Here is a 21,912-nt window from a genome sequence, read left to right as displayed (position 1 = left end):
TTTCTTCATTCAGCTTTATATCTCTATCTGATGTAAGGTATCTTTCTTCTGCAAGGATCTATTTTCACAGTTTTCTTGACAATTTTTTTTTTCCCTTACGTTTGAGCCATGGATTGTTATAACCTCAATGCTAGTGAAACAATTGGACGGCTTTTTGTAATGCGGTGAGGCCAGCATCAAGAGCTTCCAACTCAATAAGTGGGACTGGTTTGTGAACACTGAATCAGGTAAAAGAGATTTTGATGAGGTCAGATGCATTAATTGATTGTGTTCCCAACTTAAAACTTCTTCACATCCAAAAGTGGAAAAAGGTGAAAGGCTTAGATGTGAGTGCTCCACTCTAACCCTCTCTAACAACAGCTGCAGTGCACTACTGAACCAATCATGCACTTGGGTCTAGTAAAGATGATGGATACCTCCACTCCTTAATTTGCACTTTTTTATTGTCTTAGAATGCAGTAATGTACAAGATAGTCCATTTTGAAGTGCTTTTATATATATATATATATATATATATATATATATATATATATGATGACATACATTGTATTGATGGAGTAGTTCACTATAAAATTCTCTCTTTTGATGCTATGTCTTGCAGCATTCTTGCTTGAACAACAAAGTTGATGATAAGTGTACCATGCTGCCAAACTTTGAATGGGTTGCCCTTTGACATTCTCATTCCCCACCTTCTATTTATGATCTGATAAGGATGAACTCTTTCTCCCAACCTTGTTATCTTTGACTCGGACTCCTTTGCTTCAAAAGCTAACGAAGTAGGGAAAAACCTAAGATGAAATATTAAATAAATGAGTCTACTTATCACTCTCGTGGGTATGTTCTATGACTAAATTTAACCTCTTTTATATAATAAATATGTTTATAATTTCTAACTCTTTAACAATAATTATATGGTTAAAATAGTCTTTTTCCAAAGACTAATTTCAGTTTTAATCATGATTAGATAAGTTTTACCTAATCATAATATTTCTTAAAGTACAGTAGTGACTATGATATTTAAATTGGACTTCATAATTTGTATTAAATTTTTTATTTACTATCCATCCCTATATTATTTTGGGTTAGTCAAAGGAGTCAATTTAACCTCTTCTATGATATTGCTATATTAACAAATTTATTCTCATAATCCTTAAAAAAAGTTAACAAATTTATCAACAACAACTTTTGCTTTATGATTAATTTAATCCAAGATCTCAAGATCAATGTCTCTGTCAGTGTAGAATAGAGGCGGAGAGCTCCCTCAAGACAACCTACCGCTTTTTTGACCGACTCCTCCATGATTGAGGAGATGCGAGATCAGACACCGCTTTTTTAATACGCCGTCACCGTCATCTAACGGCAGAGGCCGGCTCCATCTGGTGGAGGTTGTTCCAATTAACGGTAACAACCGTTACCGTTTTCCTCTCTCTCTAACAACCGTTACCGTTTTCCTCTCTCTCTAACAACCGTTACCGTTTTCCTCTCTCTCTCTCTCTCTCTCTCTCTCTCTCTTCCGCTGTTATCTCTGACGGAAACGGAAACGCTCGAGATGGGGACGACACATTTCCTCCTCGCTTGGATTCGAACCAAAAAAGGCAATCCTTTAACGAGATCCTTCCCCTAATCAAATCTCTGGTGTTGTTAATCTTAGAGGTCGGAAAAAATCTCGCCTTTTTTCGCCATTGGATTCGTCGATTTTGGAATCCTTAGATGGATCTAGGGTTTCCTGTGCGATGCTATTGGTGATTTGTGAGGTAGATTTGAGATCGAGCCATGGGGGAATCCCTTATCACCACCTTATCCATGGAGAACCACCACCCTTCCACCCACCTCTCCATGGATCCCACCGGTGGAGTCAACTCCTACGAGGACTGCGACCGTGAGCTCTTGATTCAGCTCCAACCGAGCACGCTTTCCGGCGCCCCTGACATCAACCTTCCTCTCTCCGCGGAGAGATCTCCGCCGTCGCAGCCGTGGGGATCCGATGCCTGCGAGATGCTGGACGTAAGTCTCGGGACGCAAGTCTTTGATTCCGACGCTGCCGTTGCCTTTCCGAAGGTAGGCAGTGGCAGCCGCAAGTGCGCGAAGAGGGGGGATAGCATCTGGGGCGCTTGGTTCTTCTTCAATTTCTATTTCAAGCCTGCCTTGTCGGAGAAATCAAAGGCGAAGGTAATCCAGGACGCGAATGGGGTGTCAGGTTTTGACAAGTCAGACCTCCGGCTTGATGTGTTCTTAGTCCAGCATGACATGGAGAATATGTATATGTGGGTATTTAAGGAGAGACCTGAGAATGCTCTTGGTAAGATGCAGCTGCGGAGCTACATGAATGGGCATTCTCGCCTTGGTGAGCCGCAGTTCCCATTTAGTGCGGAAAAAGGGTTTGTGCGATCTCATAGGATGCAGCGAAAGCATTATAGAGGTTTGTCGAATCCGCAGTGCCTTCATGGGATCGAACTAGTCAGGTCACCCAATTTGTCGGTGGTTCCTGAGGCTGATCGCAAGAAGTGGGTGGAGCTTACTGGACGGGAGCTTAATTTCTCCATCCCGCTTGAGGCTAGCGATTTTGGGTCGTGGAGAAATCTTCCGAGCACGGATTTTGAGCTCGAGAGACCATCCCTCCCAGTGAAGAGCACCCTGAATCCCTATCAGAAGAAACTTCTTAATGGTTCTGGTCTCAATTTGTCAACACAACCATCAAATCATAATTCTGGGGATGGAACAGACAATTCCTCTATGTCCAGCAAACGCAGGAAGGATTTCTTCCCCCATGCAATGGATGAGGATTGTTGCTTAGCTGGTAACTCTTATTTAGACAGGGCTCAAGATATGGACGTTCACACATTTGAACTGTCATGGATAAATGAATTTACCGGTGTGATGAGGCATGCATCTGGTCCCGTGACTGCTGCGAAGACGATATATGAGGACGATGAGGGTTACTTGATAGTGGTTAGCTTACCTTTCTGTGATTTACAGAGAGTGAAGGTGTCTTGGAGGAATACCCTTACTCATGGAATAGTAAAGGTATCATGTCTCAGTGTTGCTCGCATGCCCTATATTAAACGACACGATAGGACATTCAAGCTGACAGACCCTTCTCCTGAGCATTGTCCTCCAGGGGAATTCATAAGGGAAATTCGATTGGCTACACGGATTCCTGAAGATGCTAAGCTGGAGGCATACTATGATGAATCTGGAACAGGGTTGGAGATAATGGTCCCTAAACACAGCATTGGACCAGAGGAACATGAAGTTCGTGTGTGCATGCGGCCCCCTCATCTAGAGCCAATGAACTTATGTTAACTTTAAAAAGGCATCATTGTTCACTAACTTTGTATGATGAAAAGATATTAATGGAATGAAGTTGAATTGCTCCACTGATGCTTCTTTTGCAACTCAGCTTTGCTGACTACCCATATCTGCTGCCATGATTGATTCGAATAATTTCCGAGATCACTCAACTGGTACACACTTGGAAGTTCTCAAGAAAATGGTACAGGTTACACAGTATGTTTCTCGGATATTTTCCTTTTCTTTTATTTTAGATATGAATAGCCTAGATGGAGGTCACATTTTCCCACTTACCACCAATTTTTATAGGCAAGCTTTTGCTCATGGATATGTTTGCAGTCCCTCCCACCTGCTTTTAAGTAAGAATCTAGCTAGTTTGTTCAGACAGACATTGCCAATTAATATCTGTTGCTAAGGGTCTTGTTAATGTTTTGTTGGAGTTCTTGAGCATATGTATTACTATTTCATTAGATGGAATTTGGCAATGGATGGTCTGGAATATGTAGTTATTATTTGAGTGGAATGAGCAATCCATACTTGACCTAGATTTTTTGTGGTTCATCTATTTTGGCTATTTGTTCGATTTGTTAATAGTCATCCTTTCCGTGCACTTACTGCACTTATTTATATCTAAGGAAACCAATATGCCATTATTTCATATTTCTGCTTTTACTTGCGTAGCGAGCATGCTGTGTATTATTGTTCCGTTGTCTGCTAAAATTTTATTGAGATTATTTGCTAAATTGGCCAAGCAATATGTCATCTTTACCTTGTTACATTTTTTTTACCTTCCCTGTCTTATATTGTTAAGTGTTATTTAGTTTCTAGCTTTACCTGAAGCTTACACATTATTTAGAATGTCCTGCATTAAAAACTTAAAATGCACTGGCACTGAGAGTCTGTGAAATCTATTTGGTGCTTATGTTACCGTTGTCTATCATCTGATACCTCTAATATGTCTACACTTGTCAATCTGACAGTTGACATGGTTCAGTATGTCATAAATGTGCTGCTTTCTGGTAGTTGTGGAAGGTCAACTAATTTGCGTTTGCTTCTATGGTGTCTTCACTTCTTAGTTGAAGTATAAGTATCCAGTTACAGAGCCACATGCCATTGGCCTTTGTTAGTACCTCCATTCTTTGTTTTCTATTTGTTGGAACTAAATTAGAGAAGTACTCATTTTGTGACATGTTGTTAACTTGTTATGTAAGTATATGATGTGATTTTTTTTATTACTGCTGCTAGGAATAGTAATGATCTAGTTGGTTGGATGACATTGATAATTGAATTTTGTTTGTTGTGTTTTATTCACACTGCAAACCAGTAATTGAACAGCTTTACAAATTTGGTAAATTCACATGGTCATGACAAATATATGTATGTTTTCAGGTAGTATACCATACATATTCTTTAGATATAGGAACTGTCATATAAATAGCAATTCCCACTTTATGCAGCATTATTGGCGCAGATTCCTGAATTTTGGTATATTGAGATTTTTGTATGAGAAATTTAGGAAATACATCACGATTGATGCACTGTTGCTTTTAGTAGCATAAGGCATAGACATCGACATACTCTCATTTGATATCATATATTTGATGTTCCATTGCTTTGGTATCTTAAGAGTTAGAACATTTCAGGGTCCATTTCTTTTTCCGCAACTTTGCTATCCTTATTTTTATTTTCGTATTTGTTCAGAAAAGGAATTAAGTGTAATGATTATAGATGATAATGAATGCTTATTCCTAATAAGTTATTGATAGTATTTTAAATTTTGGTATATTTGACGTACCCATGCATTATTCATACGGATAACAGCACTCAAACGACCACAGAGGCCTATCGTTGCAATGGATTTCCACTCAATGGATGTCAAGCTAATCTTCCAGGAGATACCTCCGCTCAACCGTCGATTCCTTGGTGGATTTACATGGATCTGTCTCAACTACCAAGGGGCTCCTGTACATGCTTGCCGATTCTGTCATCGTCTCTGCTAACACTTTTACTTCTGTCAGAGCAGGTGCCACTACGGTGGTTCAAAAGAACGGTGGGTGATTTGGGTTCATATTGGAGGCGATGGAAGTTGTCCTCAAGTTATTTCTTACTATAATTTCGTTGTGTTTTTAAGAATTTGGAGGTTTTTGAATCATAAGATTAGAAGAAAAAAATTGGAGGACTGATTTTTCTTTCTCTAGATTACATATTTAGTTTCTGTGTAGATTTGTCTCCTTGGGGTTTGGAATATGTTTGGGCAGTAGATTTTGCATCCAATCTGGTTTTGAATTCTTGAGGATTAGTAAGAATCTTTTCACATCAGCTGTACGTTTCTTCTTCAAGTGGTAGCTTAGTTAATACTTCGCATGAATTGGATTTTACTGCTAAGCATGTATGCAAATCCATTGATTCCTAGAGGATTATGCTAACATGATATATTTTCGAATGCAGGTGCTAAACAATGGTCTTACAGCTATACATATGTCGTATGCTTATGGTTTTGCCATTATTCTTCTCATGTTGGTGTAAAGATTGCAACCCTTACGTTGACAACAGAGCAAGTGGGTAGTTGTACTGTTCTTTCTCATGTGAAAAGAAGTTGTCCTGATTGCGTTCTTGGATTTGCTGTACTATTTAGCTGCACCTTTCGAAATTAATTTAGAAAGTTTATCAGCTGGAGAGGCAAACACCAGTGTCCAGAATTTCAATCTTTGTGCAATTTCTTGCTTGTGGAAGATGTTTATTGCATGGCCATTAAAGTTAGAAGTCGTTATTAGAACTTCACATCCTATTATGCATTCATCATTCAATTACCTTTTGTTTATAGGCTTTGTGAAATTATTTTCCTGTGGACTTTTCAAAAGAAAAAAAAATCCATCTCTAGCAAGCAGCTTATGTTGTACAACTTTTTGGTTGACAATTTTTGTTGATTCTGTAGGTAGAATTGACTTTGGTAATGCAAAATTTGCAACCAAAGATCAAGGCAATTCAAGAGAAGTACAAAGGCAATCAGGTTTACTCTAATTTCTTATCTCAAACTTCAAAAATACCATGCAAAATAGAGTTCTTAACTTACAGGAAACATTAACGTTCACTAATCTTGTAATATGGGTATCTTTCTCTTGTTTGTTATGCCCAGCCACAATAGATAGATCTTGCAATATGGGTATCTTTCTCTTGTTTGTTATGCCCAGCCACAATGCAGTTTTATTTGGACGGGGGGAAACCGAGTTAAAGCACTCCCTTGTTGTCAGCATAGCTGAAGATGGTGACCTCAAGCTAGTAGTGATGTACTACAATTTTTTAACTTGCTTAATTTATGTGCTTTTCTTTTTGTTGGAAAAGAAGCTTCGTATGATTTATTGTGTTTTTTCTTCTCTTGTTAGGACAGAGTACAAATTGAGACTGCTCATTTATATAAGCACTGGTATCTTCATATTATATCTCCCTCATGTTGTTTAATTTGCTTTTATTTTTACTCTCCTTTCGGTGTTCATATTTTAATCCTTTTAGACCTATGCACTTTCTGCTATTTTTAATGTGGTTTCTGGTTTCTACAGTACTCTCCATTTAATGACGAAAGGACATTTAAGTGGCACCTCTCCTCTTTATGCTTTATCCTCTTAGAAGGGTTGCTTGACTGAGCTGGGCTAATTGAATGTAGTACTTGCACTCTAGTACTTTCCAGCTTAAGAAACTGTGCTAGATCTGGTCAATTTGTTTCTAACTATGTCCAAAAGAAATTTCTTTCATGCCTATGTTTAGTTAATTACTTAATTGGTTCTTTCTACATATTGACCTTACAAATACATTTCTTTATCCTACCTTTCTTTTGTTGGTCTTATTAATGATTAACTGTTATGGTCATCGATCTTGCTCTTTCTTCTATCACAAAAAATTATCTTCTTATGTTTACTTGGGTAAAATTATTGTCTCACCAACGGTTTTCATGCCATGGCTTTCAAAGGAGCAGGGTGTTCAAATATATATGACTGCAGAGGACACTTCACTTATCTTACTGTGTCACAAAAGTTCATTTCCACTGAATGCTTTGTTTAGTAGTACTTCAGCTTCGTAAGCTTTTATCTTCTGATCTAATGGTCATCCTCTGAAAGTGTAATCAGATGGGTGATTTTTTTTTAATCATTTTGCAATTTCTTCCCCCAAGATATTAAGTACAGTACAAGATAATTTTCTGTCTTCTTTTGCTTCTTTTACCAGATTATGATATTTTTTTTCTGCTCAATTATTGTCTCTATGGGCATTTTTTTGGTGCATCTTCTTAAGATGTTAATTTATTGCCTTAAAGCTGCCTGTAGTCATTGATATGTTGTTTCCCTACTTTGGCGACAATACCTGTATGGATTGGTCCATATCAAGCACTTTCAAATATGGCAAATGAGGCCCATCACTGAACTGTTTATTTTATGACTTGGACGTTTTTTTCCTAGTAACTGTACATGTTGACTTGTCAAGTTTTAGGGAAGGGGTTGCTGACAGAAGGGATTTTCTGGATTCCTTCTTTGGGAGACCCAACTACATGCTGCTAGGCAAAGTGGTGCCAGCATTTCCTGGCTCATTCCTTTTGTTTTAATGAAGTATTTCCATGTTGAGACACGAAGACTTATTTTACTGTAGAATATGCACCAATTTGCTGCCATCCCTTAGATTTACTCATCTTAAGGTGAGCTGAAGGGGCAGGATGCTAATCATTCTGCCAGACGTCCCTGCCTGGGAGCCCCTTCACCTTTACCGAAGTCTTTAGTTTTTTTATTTATTTATTTTTTCATTAAGCTAAGTAAGGTGTCTTCAAATTGCTACACTACCATCATAAGTTTTATTTTGTTCTTTTTGAAGAATTCATAAAGCCTGTCATATTTATGTTTCTTTCAAGGTAGACCTGTTGAAGAGCTGAAGAATGCTAAATCTGATGAACTTTTTGATTATCAATATCCTTAGTGACAGTCTGACAGATGTTAACATATATTCTGCAGGATGGACATCCTCCATTAGGTTGGTCTGACACCATTGCATACCTTGTTTCACCTGTGCTTCTGGTTGTTTCTGAGTGCGGGTCCATGGAAATTCACCTTTTGCAAAGTTTTGTTTGCTATTGTTGTTTTATATTTCTTTTCCTTTTTCCCCCTTATATTGGTTAAACATTTTAACTTGTATCATGTTTAACTGCAGTGTGACGATCCATCTGCAAAGAACTCACTGCTTGTACTCAAGTTTCTTCCTTTTATGATTGGTTACTTCTCTTTGTCCGTGCCTTCAGGGTTGTCAATTTATTGGTAGGTAACTTGGTGTTTACTTTTGGTGACAACAGTGTTCTTTTTCTATAATTACAGCTAGCAAGGCTCTTGGTACTTAGTTACGGGAAATAGAACTCATGTGAAGTTGTCTTCAAGTAGAATTTTCTTATTGCACAAAACTAAGAGGATATGTGAAGTCGAGTCCTACTTAACTTTGGCTATGCAGAATTATTTTTTCCCTTTGTCAAATGATGGTGCATCATTGCCCCTTTTAACTCATTTAGCGTGCAGTCTATGGACTTTTTCCTTAAAAATAAATAAATTAGTAAATGAACTCATTGAGTGTGTACTTGTATTGCTTTCTTGTTGTGAAGTTGGCACACTATTGTGCACCTCATTCCTCATTTCCATGGAGTTCACTTGGTTACAATCTGAATGAACTACTTTTTTCTTAAAAGAACATCTAATTGTATATATAATGCTTACTTGTCTCACTCCTCGTGGCAGTGATGTCTGAGAGGAGGCTTACAGTTCCAGCCGGCGGGAAACAAGTTCCAGATTATCCTGGACCAAGGAAAGGCGAAAGATAAAAAAAAGGAAGCGCACAGTGCAGTAGTCTTTAGACCAAATGTGACAATTTCTAAAATCCGGTGAGTAATATGCATCCTATGCAATTGAATCATCACAAGTCCCAGCTGAGAGAGGAGCAAAATTTGTTAGCTTTCGCCTTTCGGAGAAATATTTGTAAATTTATCCTAATGCTTTGCACGGTCCCATTATTGTTGGCAGTCAGTTGTACCATATTGTTTTCTACTTACCATTTACCACCACACATATTCATATTAATTGTAATCATGCCATCATAAGTTTGCCATTTGAGGCCCATAATATTAGATTTTGTTCTGGCTGACATCTCTTATCAAGCAAGCAAACTGCCTTGACTTCTACTGAGTTCCAGATCAAACTACACTTTGCGGACAAAAGAAGGTTGCAGGATTCCATCTTTGCTGTGAGATGCCACCAGGAATTCCTTTCCTTTACAGATGCTTATTGCATTGCTACTAACAGATGTCCATCAGAACTGCGAAGATTACATCGGCATCTAAAATTGGATTCTGTTTCTTTTCTCGTCACACAGGTTGACTCATAACTCTTTTCACTTCAGCATATCAATTCACTTTCTTTCTCCCAGTCAATCTCTCATCCTTATGGCCCAGCTGTATAGTTTTATTTCCAATTGGTGTGAGTGGTAGTTTCTGTATCTCATTCTGCTTTCTTTCTTTCTTTCTTTCTTTCTTTTTTCTCTGTAGATTGAGATAGACACCAGCGGATTTCTGATGGATGGTTCTTCTTTCGGTAAACGGTAAGTGTGAAGTGTGAACCAATCTCCATCCATCTCTGCCACTATGAAGGTCGAGCAAGTTTGCCTTTCTCCTTTTCTTTTCCTAGTAGGCCCCACGACAACCATTCTGCTGTACTATGGCAAACAGGTGTTGACGTGGATGATAAAGATATAATTGGGCTATTAATTAGCAATAATTGGTGGTAAAAGCCACTTTATTTGATTAGTTTCATCATTGTTTGGGCTTAATTAGGTTACTATTTATTAATTAATAATTTACGCTCATCCAACCATACGATTGGTGCATACGAACATATAAGGATGGAATCATCAAACCAATCTGGAAATTGGTGGACCCTTGTCTTGTGACTGACTTGCCGAGTTATCATCTTGCTATTGGACAAGATTCTGAGCTAGCCTACTATAAAAAAAAGATCGTCAAAAAGGGAATTTTTTTTAAAAGAAAAAAAATAGTCATTAAAATGAGTGCTAATTTGATGCCTAGTAGAGCGTGAGTTGGATAAAGAATGGTCGAGATTTACTGGGAATTATATTTGTCAACTCTTGAGTTTGCTTAGAAATGGGTGGACCCTAAAAGACATCATGATTTGATGATGAGACTCGTGAATGTCATATTTACTCCACATGCAGCATTATAGGAATTCGTTCTCCCCTTCAAAAGAAATGAAAAAGAAAATAAGTAATGCTCAAATATAGTATGGTTTCCACTTCTTAGAAGAGACGACCTAGTTATCTATTGTATAATTAATATGCTGGCTCATGATTACTAAAGAAAAAAATTTAATGTATTAGAGTCATCTATCATTTTGCGAAAAACCCTAGTTATTTTTTTGGCTAGGAGGGGACATGCCTCTTTCTCGACTAAGATAGTTAGGACTTTCTCTCCCTCCTTCTTTCTACGCTCTTTTCCTTTTCTTCCTTTTAAACCCAGATTGCACTTCACTGCTGGGTACTTAGCGTGGTGAGATGTAGGGTGGGTAGAGATTTCTCTCTTTTGTAGGGAGCTCAAGCTATATCCCTTTCAACTTATTGGTTTCGGCCCACGGGAATAGGTTCTAGAGAGAGGGTGAGAGATTTAGGATGTTTTGCTACCACTTATATCGGGATCTAACGAATGGAGGTTCTTTTTTGCCCATCCGAGCATATTATTGTTTCCTTCCCGATTTGATTTGTCTCTCCAAGCTTGTTGCTTTTTTAGTTTACTTAGTTATCTTGTCGTAATTAGTTAATTAGTTGTCGTTGGTGAGATAACCAATGTTGGTGCTGGCAGTATTCGTTGCAGCTTCCTCCTAGTGTCCTGCAGGCTGCAGGACTGTAGTGTTCGAATTTACAGTGAACACGATGGAGCTAGCTTTTATTTTTTGTCTATGTAATATTTTCTCAATGCCCCCACTTAGGTTGTTACTATGCATAGCTTTTCTTTTTTTGTCTATGTAATATTTTCTCAATGCCCCCCACTTAGGTTGTTACTATGCATTTTCTTTGTTATGCCATAAAAGATTATCAAGTTGTAGTTGTGTATCAAGCTTATATCAATTTTATTGATATTAATAAAGTGTTCTTTGCCTAAGAAAAAAAATAAAAAAAATCCTATGATGGAGTCCTACTAAAGAAATTTACCATAAGCCACTTGCCGTATATTTCTCTACTTATAAGTTTCATACTTTCATTTCTCCTCCTCCTCGGTCTCTCCTCTCATCCTCTGTAGACTACCCATTTCCAATCCTTGTATAGCCCACGACCGTGTCGGCTTCAAAGGTCGGTCTCTTACTCTTCTACACGGTCGTTGGGATTCGAGGACGTTCTCTCTCCCCTTGCGTTTCCTCCTCTGCCATGGCGGCCAACAGCCAAGCGAGTCTCCTCCTCCAGAAGCAGCTCAAAGGTACCGAATTCTTGAACCAACTGGCTTCGATCTCTAGGGTTTTCTGCGGATTGTGGTCGATCCGTGGTTGAGGTTTCTTTTCCTTTGTTATTGGATCAGATCTTACCAAGAATCCGGTGGATGGCTTCTCCGCTGGGTTGGTTGACGACAGCAACATCTTCGAGTGGAGCGTGACCATAATCGGGCCCCCGGATACGCTATAGTGAGTGAATACCTCTGGTAGTTTGGATTATGGATTGATGCTCTTGGCTCTAGTTGTCATATTGGATCATCTTTCTTGTTATTGGAGATTTGGACTGTTTGTAGATCAATTCGTTGTATTGTTTGGGTGGCGTTTTATTGACATGTTCTGCAATATAGGGCTTTTTTTCTTGCTAAAGTTGGAACCTTTATTTTCTTTCTTGGGGCTTTAACGGGGTGCACTCAGGAGAAGAGGAGTTTGTGTTTATGCCCCTGAAACTTGCTTTCTTTCTTCATAAATTTCTCAAATCTTGGTAGTTGCTACATAGTTATGTAACGTTTCTGCTTTCTTTTTAAAAAACTGGAAATTATTCTGCTTTTAATGCTTGATGGCATCTGCCTCAGAGGAGATTTCCCTGACGATGGTTTCCTGATTTCTGTCTATGTGATCAATTGTGTCCAAATTTTCTTTCTTCGTTTCCTTCCTTGTTATTTACAAGTTTCAGTTATTAGGTTGCATAAGATCTGCCTCTTATTTTGACTTATACAGACTGTGAACTTATGGTGTCTTTCATGACTCATTGCTAAAGCATGATAAGATCCTTTTTAAGTGATCAAATGATAACTGAATAGAGAGGAGAAGGAGAAGGCACCGTATCATGGTCAGGAATCCATTTGGTTGACTTTCAATAAACTTTTTAAAACTATTTTTTTTCTCATGGCTTCTTGGACATGATTAAAGTGAGGAGAAAGTAGATGAAAGTGTGCAGGAAGGAGAAAATGAAGAAAAACTATTGGGATTTTAAGGGGGTCGAAGGAGTTTCGTGCATTGCGATGATTATTTATGAGAAAATTCAATGAGTGTTGTTATTCATAGTTTGCAGTTGGGATTTTTCTGTATGTTTGGTGGTTCGTAGAAGTCAAACATGTATCATTCAAATGTTAACTTCAGGCTTTTATGTTGATTAGATCATTTAAAAGATTGCTAGATCACAGCTTCACCATCTTATTCTGCTCTTGATTTGTTGTTTCTGAGATAAAGCTTGAAAAGATTTATGTACTTTATTGTCAGTTGGATTGTGCAGAATTGTTTGTTGCTTTGGTTCTTACAGCGTTTTAACTCCAATTTTATGATCCTGGTTGCAGTGAAGGAGGCTTTTTCAATGCTATTATGAGCTTTCCAAAAAATTATCCTAATAGTCCACCTGCAGTTAGGTTTACATCAGAGATGTGGCATCCTAATGGTTAGTTATGAGTTTGTTTTCCTGTTTTTATCTAGCTAATCTCATTATTGAGGTCTTCATATCACTTGGTCGTCACGCTCCTTCAGTTTATCCCGACGGGCGAGTTTGCATATCTATTCTTCATGCACCTGGGGACGATCCAAATGGTTATGAGCTTGCAAGTGAACGCTGGACGCCTGTGCACACAGTAATAATTGAACTTTTCTGGTGTTCATGTTTTTTGCTTCTCTGCTTGCTGTCTCTATAGCCTTTCTTGTAGGTCATAAAAGTTACATCGTTCTGTAAGGAGAGAAATATGGTACACTAGATATGTGATTCAGTTAACGAAATAATCAAAATTCTTGGTAAACAAATATGAAGAATCTATGTACAGAATGATGTATAAAATGTTATGGCCCATCAAACTCAAACTAGTCAATTATTTAAACTTAATTTAGGAGGAAAAGATTGTGATTTGCCTTGTCCATTAGTTGGCATATCAGGCAAGAGAACTGAAAAAAAGAAGGAAAAGCTATCAAGATTTTCTATGATAGCTAAAGTACTCTTGCAAATGGAGCTGTAGCAATAAGGTGGGATTACGAGGTAAACAGAGCTCATGACAAGCTAGCTGGGTCATGTAGGGAATAGGTCTACTATTGTCGTAAGAGAATACGTGCTAAAGTTTGTTAAGCGGAAGCCTTACCTGGGCTCTTGTGAAACCCTACTACTGATGCTCAGTGTCACAACTTTGCAGATTGAGATGCTAAATAGATCAGGACTACTATCTTAGTATAAGTTCTAATACTAAAGAATGTAGGGTTCAATGGTCTTGTATCCCTGGAAACATTTTTGTACTTTTCTTTTCCTTTTCAGACTGTTTTTTATGTTGCCAATCATCTTTAACACTATAAATAGAAGTAGCAGTTATTCTCATTCATTTCTCCAGTTTTATAAGTTGTTCTGACATAGATAGCTTAGATTTGCTACGGTGATAGAACCGCTCTGAACTTCTTGTGTCGATGATATTTGTTGGTGGTCACAACTTGGATGAGATTTTAATCGTTCTATATGTTAATTTTTTTACTATTAATGCAGGTTGAGAGCATTGTTTTGAGCATCATTTCCATGCTTTCAAGCCCCAATGATGAATCTCCTGCAAATGTTGAAGCAGCTGTAAGTAGAACACTTGTCTTATCTTTCTAATTTATCTCTTCACTTCGATTCAGTTTATTTATCAGAGACACCTTTTGGATGAATCTAATACTTAGAATCTATAACAAGCCTTGGACAGATAAATTAGAAAGTTAGGCCATTAGACAATTGACATACCTTAAGTAAGTTTGATCTGCTATTATATGTCAATTATATCAAACTATTACCCCTGAAGTTTCTTTCAGTTTTTAATTGTCGATCATTATTAATAATGCATAAAATCGAATATATGACAGCAATATACTTTAAAAGTAGTTAAGGTAACTCAACTACTTCCAGGATACTCCTGATGTCCTGTATCATAGATAAACCTATTGATGCTCTGCAAAGTCTTAGTCAAGGTTGGAAAATAAGCAATTGTATGATAGAGAAGCTGCAATGTTCACAACTAATACTTGCTTTTGAGAACTGATAAATACTCTTTAAGTATAAACATCCTCTAAATTTTACGATCTGTTTTAATTTCTTTGGGTTGAGAAATCCAATTTGAAAGTCTATAATTTATTGTTCGAAGGCGAAAGGATGACATGGGAGAGTTATCCATGCCTGGTGTATTTCTCCCATCAGTTGGTGCATAGAAACTATTAAGCTACAGAGAAGGTCAAACAATAGACAAAAACAAAAAAAACAAGCCAATTTTTCCTATGCTCGATTTGTTTTGTTGGTTTGCTGAGAAGAAATGATGTAAGTTGTTGTAATGGAAAGCTCGAATGATCATATGTTTTTATTATTCTATATAATTATCGACATATCTCTTATTTATTCTTCTCAGCGTCATTATCTCTCTTCATATTTCACCAAATCTTCTCTAACGCAAACTCTTTTTTAAACCCCCTCTTAATTGCTTGTTGCAGAAGGAATGGAGAGAGAGAAGGGCTGAGTTCAAGAAGAGAGTCAGCCGTCTTGTGAGAAGATCACAAGAGATGCTCTGAGTGAGAGAGAGCTTTTGAGTTAATGTTCCAAGGAAAATATTAATGCAAAACTTTGTACTCCTTTTGCCTTGAAAGGATATTTATGAGGGGAGAACCTTTTTAGTAGCTGCTTCTATAATAAACCATTCGTCCCATTTAAGATCATTAGATCTAACATCTTTAGAGAAGTAGACTAAGTGATGGGCCACACAATACGTAGGTAATTTTAGCTATGTATATATAACAATGGCATTTTAATAATTATAGCGAAAAAATCAATTGGTTTATATTAAGTAGAACGGAAACTCTAATTAACTTTTTCACTTTATTATAAGTAAAAGAACTTATTTGGTGCATCTAAATCCAGATATTTACTATGGAGTCTGACGTGGCTCGTTGACGTGGCTCCCCAACCTTACCACGATCCCATCGATGTCTCTAACGTAGCCGACCTTTTGCCCCCAATTCTTTGCCTCCGGTGCGCTTACCGGGATTGCGCCGTTCTCCACCGCTCTTCGGTACGCCGCGTCCACGTCCGGGTAATCGAAGCAGATCTCGACTGGGCCCCTCTCCCAGCCCAACTCCGGTAACTGCACCGCCCCAGTTATCACATCCGTCTCCCTTTGGTGTACCGGTGTGAACGCGATTGTAGTCGGTCCACTCTCCAACTCGGCCCACCTAACTCACCACCAACGAACAAAATTACAAATAACAACCCTACATTTTAACCATATTACAAATAAACCTCTCTTTTCATATATATAAAATAAGATAAATTAAGTTAGTAAAACACTAAAAAGACATGAATCTCACAAGATTTACCAATTCAAAATGCAGCTATTAATTCAATCTCTAATCTCAAATTTTATTTTAGATGAATATGGTAAAGATTAATTTAAGACGTATAAGAATATTATTCGAATTGAACAAACGATGCTTGTTAAACTAATTAAGCTTAACTTAACAGTATTTGTTCGACATTTATATAAAAAAGAGAAATTTATTTACAGTTTAATTAAAACATCGGGTGTTACTAAACTAACTAATTAACAAGAAAGCCAAAGAGGAAGAGATACTTGTGGGACTCATCAAGGAGACGGACGTTGTAGCCAAAAGCGGTGGAGTAGAAGGCGACGGACTTGGCTACGTCTCTAACGTACACCACTATGTACGCTAACGCAGGGTTAAGGTTACGTTCCATCTCTCTCTCTCTCTCTCTCTCTCTCTCTCTCTCTCTCTCTCTGACTCTAAACTTGGATGATAATTGATATGCGTGAGAGGAAATATGAAGTAAAGATGGGGGAGGAGATGAATGGGACGAAGGGAAGAAAGGTGGCGGCCATGCACGCAGTAGCCATCTCACTTGCGTCCACGTCGACTATTGACTTCATCCTAAATAGTAAACCCGTATGGCCATGCCCATGGCCATAATTGCCGGCGATTTCCGGGCTTTGCTGCCTCACCATGGGGGCCCAAGATGGTCTCGTAACCCATGGCCTTTTATGTTTATATATATATACCCTCCGAAGATTTTTATTCGTATTTCTTTCGATAATCGTGGGATTTTTTTTTTCATGAATACTCTTCAAATTATTTTTTAATTGTTGGAAGTTAAAATATTTAGTGATTTAACACGTGAGAAGAAGTAGATATTTACCCCCCTAATAAAAAATTATGAAATAAATATTTGTTCCATCTACCAGTAGACCAGTAGACCGGAGGTTCATCGTAAGATCGATGCCCGCGAAACCGAGTGCTTGCTTCATCAAATCAGAACCGTCCGTTACCACGCATTATGTACCGCACTTGCTGTTTACTACTGCACCGCCAGATCAGCAAACACATGCACGATAGACAGTGTGGGAAGTGAAAACTCCTGCAGAAATGTTTATTTTTGGGTACTTGGCACCAGTGTAGTGGAAGATCTGTGGACGAAAGAATTAATAATTTCCTACACTCGTTACTGGTAAGGGATCCTCCCATTAAGTAATAATTAGTGTCCTCTTTCTTCTTCTAGTACGCGCACAGAGAGAGAGACAGAGACAGACAGAGAGACAGACAGAGGGAGCGAGCGATCATGGCTTCTGCTTCTACGTTTCATCTCTCTCTCACTTCGATTTGATGAGTTGAGAGCTCTCATGGCTTCGATCTCGGTGGAGTCCATGGAGCTCGAAGGGAAGCGCAAGGACGGCTCGTGGCACCCTTGTCGCGTCTCCTCGAGGTCATCTTTTGTCTAATCTCCAATGCTAGCTGGGACGATTACTAGGTTTTTGTTTGATTCCAAATGATTCTACCGATTGGCTCTGTGTTTTACTTCGAATGCATGCCTTTGCCATAGACGAGAACGGCGTCGACTTTGTTAGGTTTTCCTCGCATTTCTTCGTTCTATTTTCTCTTACATGCATTTGGCCTGCCTCATTCTTCATGATATGACGGCTCAAGAATGTGCTACTTCAATATCCCTTTATAGTCCACACTTACTTATGTACCTGGTAGGAAAGGAGGATTGATTTAAGAATTAAGATGATTGAGTTGGAGATTAATTTTTTCTTGCGAGTTTCGTGTATGAAGTGAAAATGTTCCCAATCGCTTACTCTTGTCTTGATTTATTGCGCTTCGTTTTCATGATTTTTGCTGCAATTAAATGTCAGAATGTTATAATTTTTGCCGAGGGCTTGATGTGGGAACTTGAGAAATTGATGGAGGAATCTGTGACCTTGAAGCTCATGCAACCTAAGAATTTACTGGACATCTTGGATGCATGTGAAGATATTAAGTGCAATCTCTTTCAGAAAAGGGAGTTCTTGCAACTTTGGGCCAGGCCCTTGATTAAACTTCCTTGAGTCTGATGGAAGTACATATTTGAGTTGTTCAATTACTTGTATACGATTCTCTATGCCCTTTAAGTATTTATTTAGGCACATTGGTACTACTCTTGTGGTTGCGACAAGGAATGTGAAAAATGGATACACGATTTCCATTTCTAAATCAAGGGATCTAATAACCATACAAAAGTCTGATGATTTGCATAAACAAGTGTGGAAGTTTAATTGCTGGTTTATATTTACCTCTTTGGACTATCAATGCTTGATAATTCAGTGAAACAATTGCCATATGAAATTTTAGCAGTGTTAAGGCCCTCATGAAATGGCAATGGTTGAACTTGTCATCAAGCAGCTTGCATGCATGTTTATATGTGCATAAGGGTAACAGCTAGTATGCCAGCAAAAATTGCATTCATTTTGGTTTTTCTTGAATCTCTCTAGTTAAGAGAAATGTATAGACAAAAGTTTATTTGCAGTTTGATAGATACTGCTTATGTATCAGAAAATCTTTGCATGTACGTTATCTTTGTCACCTATAACAGCTTCATTTGGCATAGCAGACCTATATGCTGAAGAGATAGCTGTTTCCTCTGCAGTTCCAGTAGTGCTACTTTGGGTGTTATTCTGGACTTTGGGAATTGCAACGAGGAGGATACTATATCCACCAGAGAAGATGCTTTAGCACGCTTGCGTTTCCGCTCCACTCCTCTCCAAGGCACTAAGTGTTCAGAGATGAAAGAGGGTGAACTTGTCCTCGCAATGCATGAGCGGCAATCTAGGATCCTGTTCTATGATGCTGTTGTTGAGAAGGTATGCTTCTCGACGAACTATTTATGTACTGCAATATTTATCAAATCCTCTTCTCCACCCTTTAGACCTCTGTATGACATCTTAGAAATAGGAGGAACTTGTGAACTCTTACAGTTGTTGTGTGAATTCTGGGTTCAATGCTGCTTTATTTCTGGGTTTAACTTGCTAACATTTTAATTTTTAATGTGGCGTCTTCCCTCTGTTGAGAGATTATAGCATGTAAAATAATTTTAAAAACCATCAGAAATGTAGTAACTTGATTGGTGTAAGTTGTTCAAAGTGCTGAAAGTTGAGACACAGGAGGAGCAAAAATAAATAACCTTCTTTCCTGGTTTTTCTTCTTGTCTTCATCGAAATCCATTTTGTTTCTTTAAGGGCTGCAGTTAAACCCTCATTGTCCAAGCTCATTGCATTTGCTTCCTTATTTTCTGTATATAAAGCTTTACTCTGTCTATGTCAATTACAGATATTGGTTTGTTTGTTTGCAGATACACAGAGTAAAGCACTCAAATAGAGTTTATTGCAGATGTACTTTTAAACTCAAATGGCATAATACCAAGCTGAAGGAGGATACAGTGACTGTTCCATCTAAGTCAATCATGAAGCTCTCTGATAAGGGCATTGACAGTCACCCAGTAGTTGCTGCATTCTTGACTGCTTTAAATCTTGACGTTGATGTCAAGTTTCCCTCGTCCTGTTCTCTTTTAGAAGAAACTAACTGTGAATTTGAGCTTCATGGAGTGTTGGAAAAGCAAGTAGAAGAGATAAGCAAATTAGCTGATGGATTGGAATGCTCAGAAGACACTATTTTAGGACTTATGAAAGGTATAACACTGTGACTAAACTTTTATTGATGATAGAGGGAAAAAAGGACAGGCAGGGAGATCATTATAGGACCCTAAATTTATCAGAGAAATAAGCAGCTTAATCTGTTATTCACCTATCTTAGCACAAAATAAATAGTATCAATACTGTGCATGCTATTAGTAATCCCATTGTGTGTTAGTGAGACTTTAGATCTTTTGCTCTTAATTACTACAGAGTACTAGAAGGTTTTTTTTATATTTGGACGATCGAAAGAGTATGCAGTAAATTATCCACTTGATTTTATATATATCATCAGTTTCAAGGTAGAACTTTAATGGATGTTATTGTAGCTGCATTCTTATAATTATTTTTCATAGATTGATAAGCAATTTATACATTTACTAAACTATTTCTTGTGTACAGCTAAGCTGAGCGGACACGGACAGAGCAAAGTGATTCTTACTTCCCGCTTAACTTCATTAAGTAGTCCCAATGGATTGAGAAGATCCACTAGAAGCCTTAATAAACAATCTGAGGTGGAAGTTAAAGAACACATGGATGTGCCTCTTCTCAGTCCTCTTGCTGCTCGTGCAGCTCTAGCCTCCTTAGTACATGAACTGCCAAAGGAATCAGAATTTTCCATCTATAAAATAGAAAAGGAATTTCACAAGGTTCCGCTCTCAACAGATCTCAGGGATCAATCTTTGAATGTGAAAGGGATATCTCTGATGTCCAAGTCCTCTTTGAAGGACAACTCTTTTGAAATTCTACATCCATCTGAAAAGTCAATTAGTGATTCACTTTCAGAAACTAGGGACCTATCTATATCATGTGTTTCAAGCAGCAGGGAGGAGGCAAAGAATTCTGACTTTGAGAAATGTTCAAATATGTCCACTTCACAGGAGAAAGCAGCAGAAGCATCCAAGGAGCTAGAAGGCAAGAAACTGTGTAAACTAACAGTCTCAAAGCATTCTAGAAATTCAGTCGCAGATGACAAGAGTTGTCCCAAGGCAGCTACTAGAAGGTTAACTCGTTCCGCAGCACAGAGAGAAATGCTAAATTCAACTGTTGAAGAACAGCAAGGGGCTGCAAATGGTGAAGTTGCTAATTTTGTTAGCACATGGTGCACACAATCTGTAGATGAAAAGGAAAGGAACGAAGGAAACACCAAACAGGACTTGTGGATGAGCAACTTGACTCAAAATGTACAAGATCTTTATACAACTGAAGGGAATGAGAACAAGAAAAATTTATCGGTTTCCTCATCTGCTGATACAAGTTCCAATGTGATGCCAGAGAGCAAAAGGATTAGAGCATTCAGTGACATTGCTGTTAATGAAGAAAATGAAGGTGTTTATTAATTTATCAACGTTGCTTTGAACTAATATAAATACCTTTGATTTTTGATATACTAATATGCATATTGCTTCTTGGTAGGTATAACTTCTCTGGATGCTGAAAGTCAACCCTCTCTAAAAAGGAAAGCATCTGCTCCTAAAAGCACTGCACCACGATTTTCACCACGGCTTAGGTTCCTCCCAAGAACACGCTCACAAGTGAAGAGGTCACCAGTTTGTTGAGCAAACATTAATTTAACAAAACTAGAAGAATGGAGATGATATAGGTATCAAATGCATTCCTCATGTACAGGCGTCTGCGAGCTATTGGATGTTAATGTCAAGCTGTATGTTTTGTTTTAATTTTTGTAGCGCGGACTGGCTATGAACTTGTATAGATGAATGACAGTGGAGTGGTAATAGCAAGCATTCCTCTTGTAAATGCATTTTGCTAGATTTTGGATGCTACTCTAAATTTTCTCCTCTCCTCTATTTAAATTCACACGCCATGATACATAGGGACAACCATTTGCGCCTGGTAATTACCTGTATCAAATATGGACGAATTTGGTTAGAAATAAACATGGTATGGCAGAGAAAATTTTGTGAACTCCCCTCAGCATCATATGGATCTGGGCAGTCCGGGAATTTTGCGTTACCATGCATTCCTGATGCAAGAACTAAGAAATAGATCCTACTTGGGAATTGACTCAGAATTATATTATATATATATATATATATATGTGGATATCTGTTTTGCTGATAGTGAAGGCTTTGAGTTGCTGAAGAAGAATCAATTCTGCAAGGGCTGCTCTGACT

At 38.1% G+C, this 21,912-nt stretch overlaps 5 protein-coding genes across 6 annotated transcripts; 4 read left to right on the top strand and 1 right to left on the bottom strand.

Annotated features, from left to right (window-relative positions):
- The first annotated feature begins 1,521 nt into the window (after window positions 1-1,521).
- Window positions 1,522-3,381, top strand: LOC140790312 (uncharacterized). The gene has a single exon (XM_073140339.1). It carries the CDS (start codon window positions 1,774-1,776, stop codon window positions 3,301-3,303), a length of 1,530 nt encoding a protein of 509 aa, XP_072996440.1. The 5' UTR covers window positions 1,522-1,773; the 3' UTR covers window positions 3,304-3,381.
- Window positions 3,382-5,112: 1,731 nt separating this feature from the next.
- LOC140790313 (inner membrane protein ALBINO3, chloroplastic-like) lies at window positions 5,113-9,450 on the top strand. Its single transcript, XM_073140340.1, has 6 exons — window positions 5,113-5,341; window positions 5,740-5,849; window positions 6,227-6,301; window positions 8,283-8,345; window positions 8,479-8,582; window positions 9,051-9,450. Exons 1-6 carry the CDS (start codon window positions 5,260-5,262, stop codon window positions 9,058-9,060), a joined length of 444 nt encoding a protein of 147 aa, XP_072996441.1. The 5' UTR covers window positions 5,113-5,259; the 3' UTR covers window positions 9,061-9,450.
- Window positions 9,451-11,534: 2,084 nt separating this feature from the next.
- On the top strand, window positions 11,535-15,440 carry LOC140790314 (ubiquitin-conjugating enzyme E2 13-like). The gene is made up of 6 exons (XM_073140341.1): window positions 11,535-11,788; window positions 11,888-11,990; window positions 13,115-13,212; window positions 13,299-13,399; window positions 14,287-14,364; window positions 15,258-15,440. The coding sequence occupies exons 1-6, from the start codon at window positions 11,740-11,742 to the stop codon at window positions 15,333-15,335; spliced, it is 507 nt and encodes a 168-aa protein (XP_072996442.1). The 5' UTR covers window positions 11,535-11,739; the 3' UTR covers window positions 15,336-15,440.
- A 248-nt stretch (window positions 15,441-15,688) lies between these two features.
- LOC140791198 (uncharacterized) lies at window positions 15,689-16,515 on the bottom strand. Its single transcript, XM_073141611.1, has 2 exons — window positions 16,391-16,515; window positions 15,689-15,992 (listed from the first exon to the last, which is right to left on the bottom strand). Exons 1-2 carry the CDS (start codon window positions 16,513-16,515, stop codon window positions 15,689-15,691), a joined length of 429 nt encoding a protein of 142 aa, XP_072997712.1.
- A 712-nt stretch (window positions 16,516-17,227) lies between these two features.
- Window positions 17,228-21,539, top strand: LOC140791052 (uncharacterized). 2 transcript variants are annotated; one of them, XM_073141424.1, is made up of 5 exons: window positions 17,228-17,535; window positions 18,736-18,949; window positions 19,438-19,774; window positions 20,180-21,106; window positions 21,194-21,539. In XM_073141424.1, the coding sequence occupies exons 1-5, from the start codon at window positions 17,453-17,455 to the stop codon at window positions 21,334-21,336; spliced, it is 1,704 nt and encodes a 567-aa protein (XP_072997525.1). In that variant the 5' UTR covers window positions 17,228-17,452; the 3' UTR covers window positions 21,337-21,539. The 2 variants fall into 2 exon arrangements, with proteins under 2 accessions (XP_072997525.1, XP_072997526.1); XM_073141425.1 differs by having other exon boundaries at window positions 17,330-17,535; window positions 18,700-18,949.
- The last annotated feature ends 373 nt before the right edge of the window (window positions 21,540-21,912 follow it).

Source organism: Typha latifolia, chromosome 6, assembly GCF_019914945.1.
Source record: "Typha latifolia isolate L0001 chromosome 6, TyphaL0001v2, whole genome shotgun sequence".
In the NCBI taxonomy this organism is placed as follows: Eukaryota; Viridiplantae; Streptophyta; class Magnoliopsida; order Poales; family Typhaceae; genus Typha; species Typha latifolia.
The sequence above is the reverse complement of the archived record's forward strand: the minus strand, read 5'-3'. Positions and strand labels throughout refer to the sequence as shown.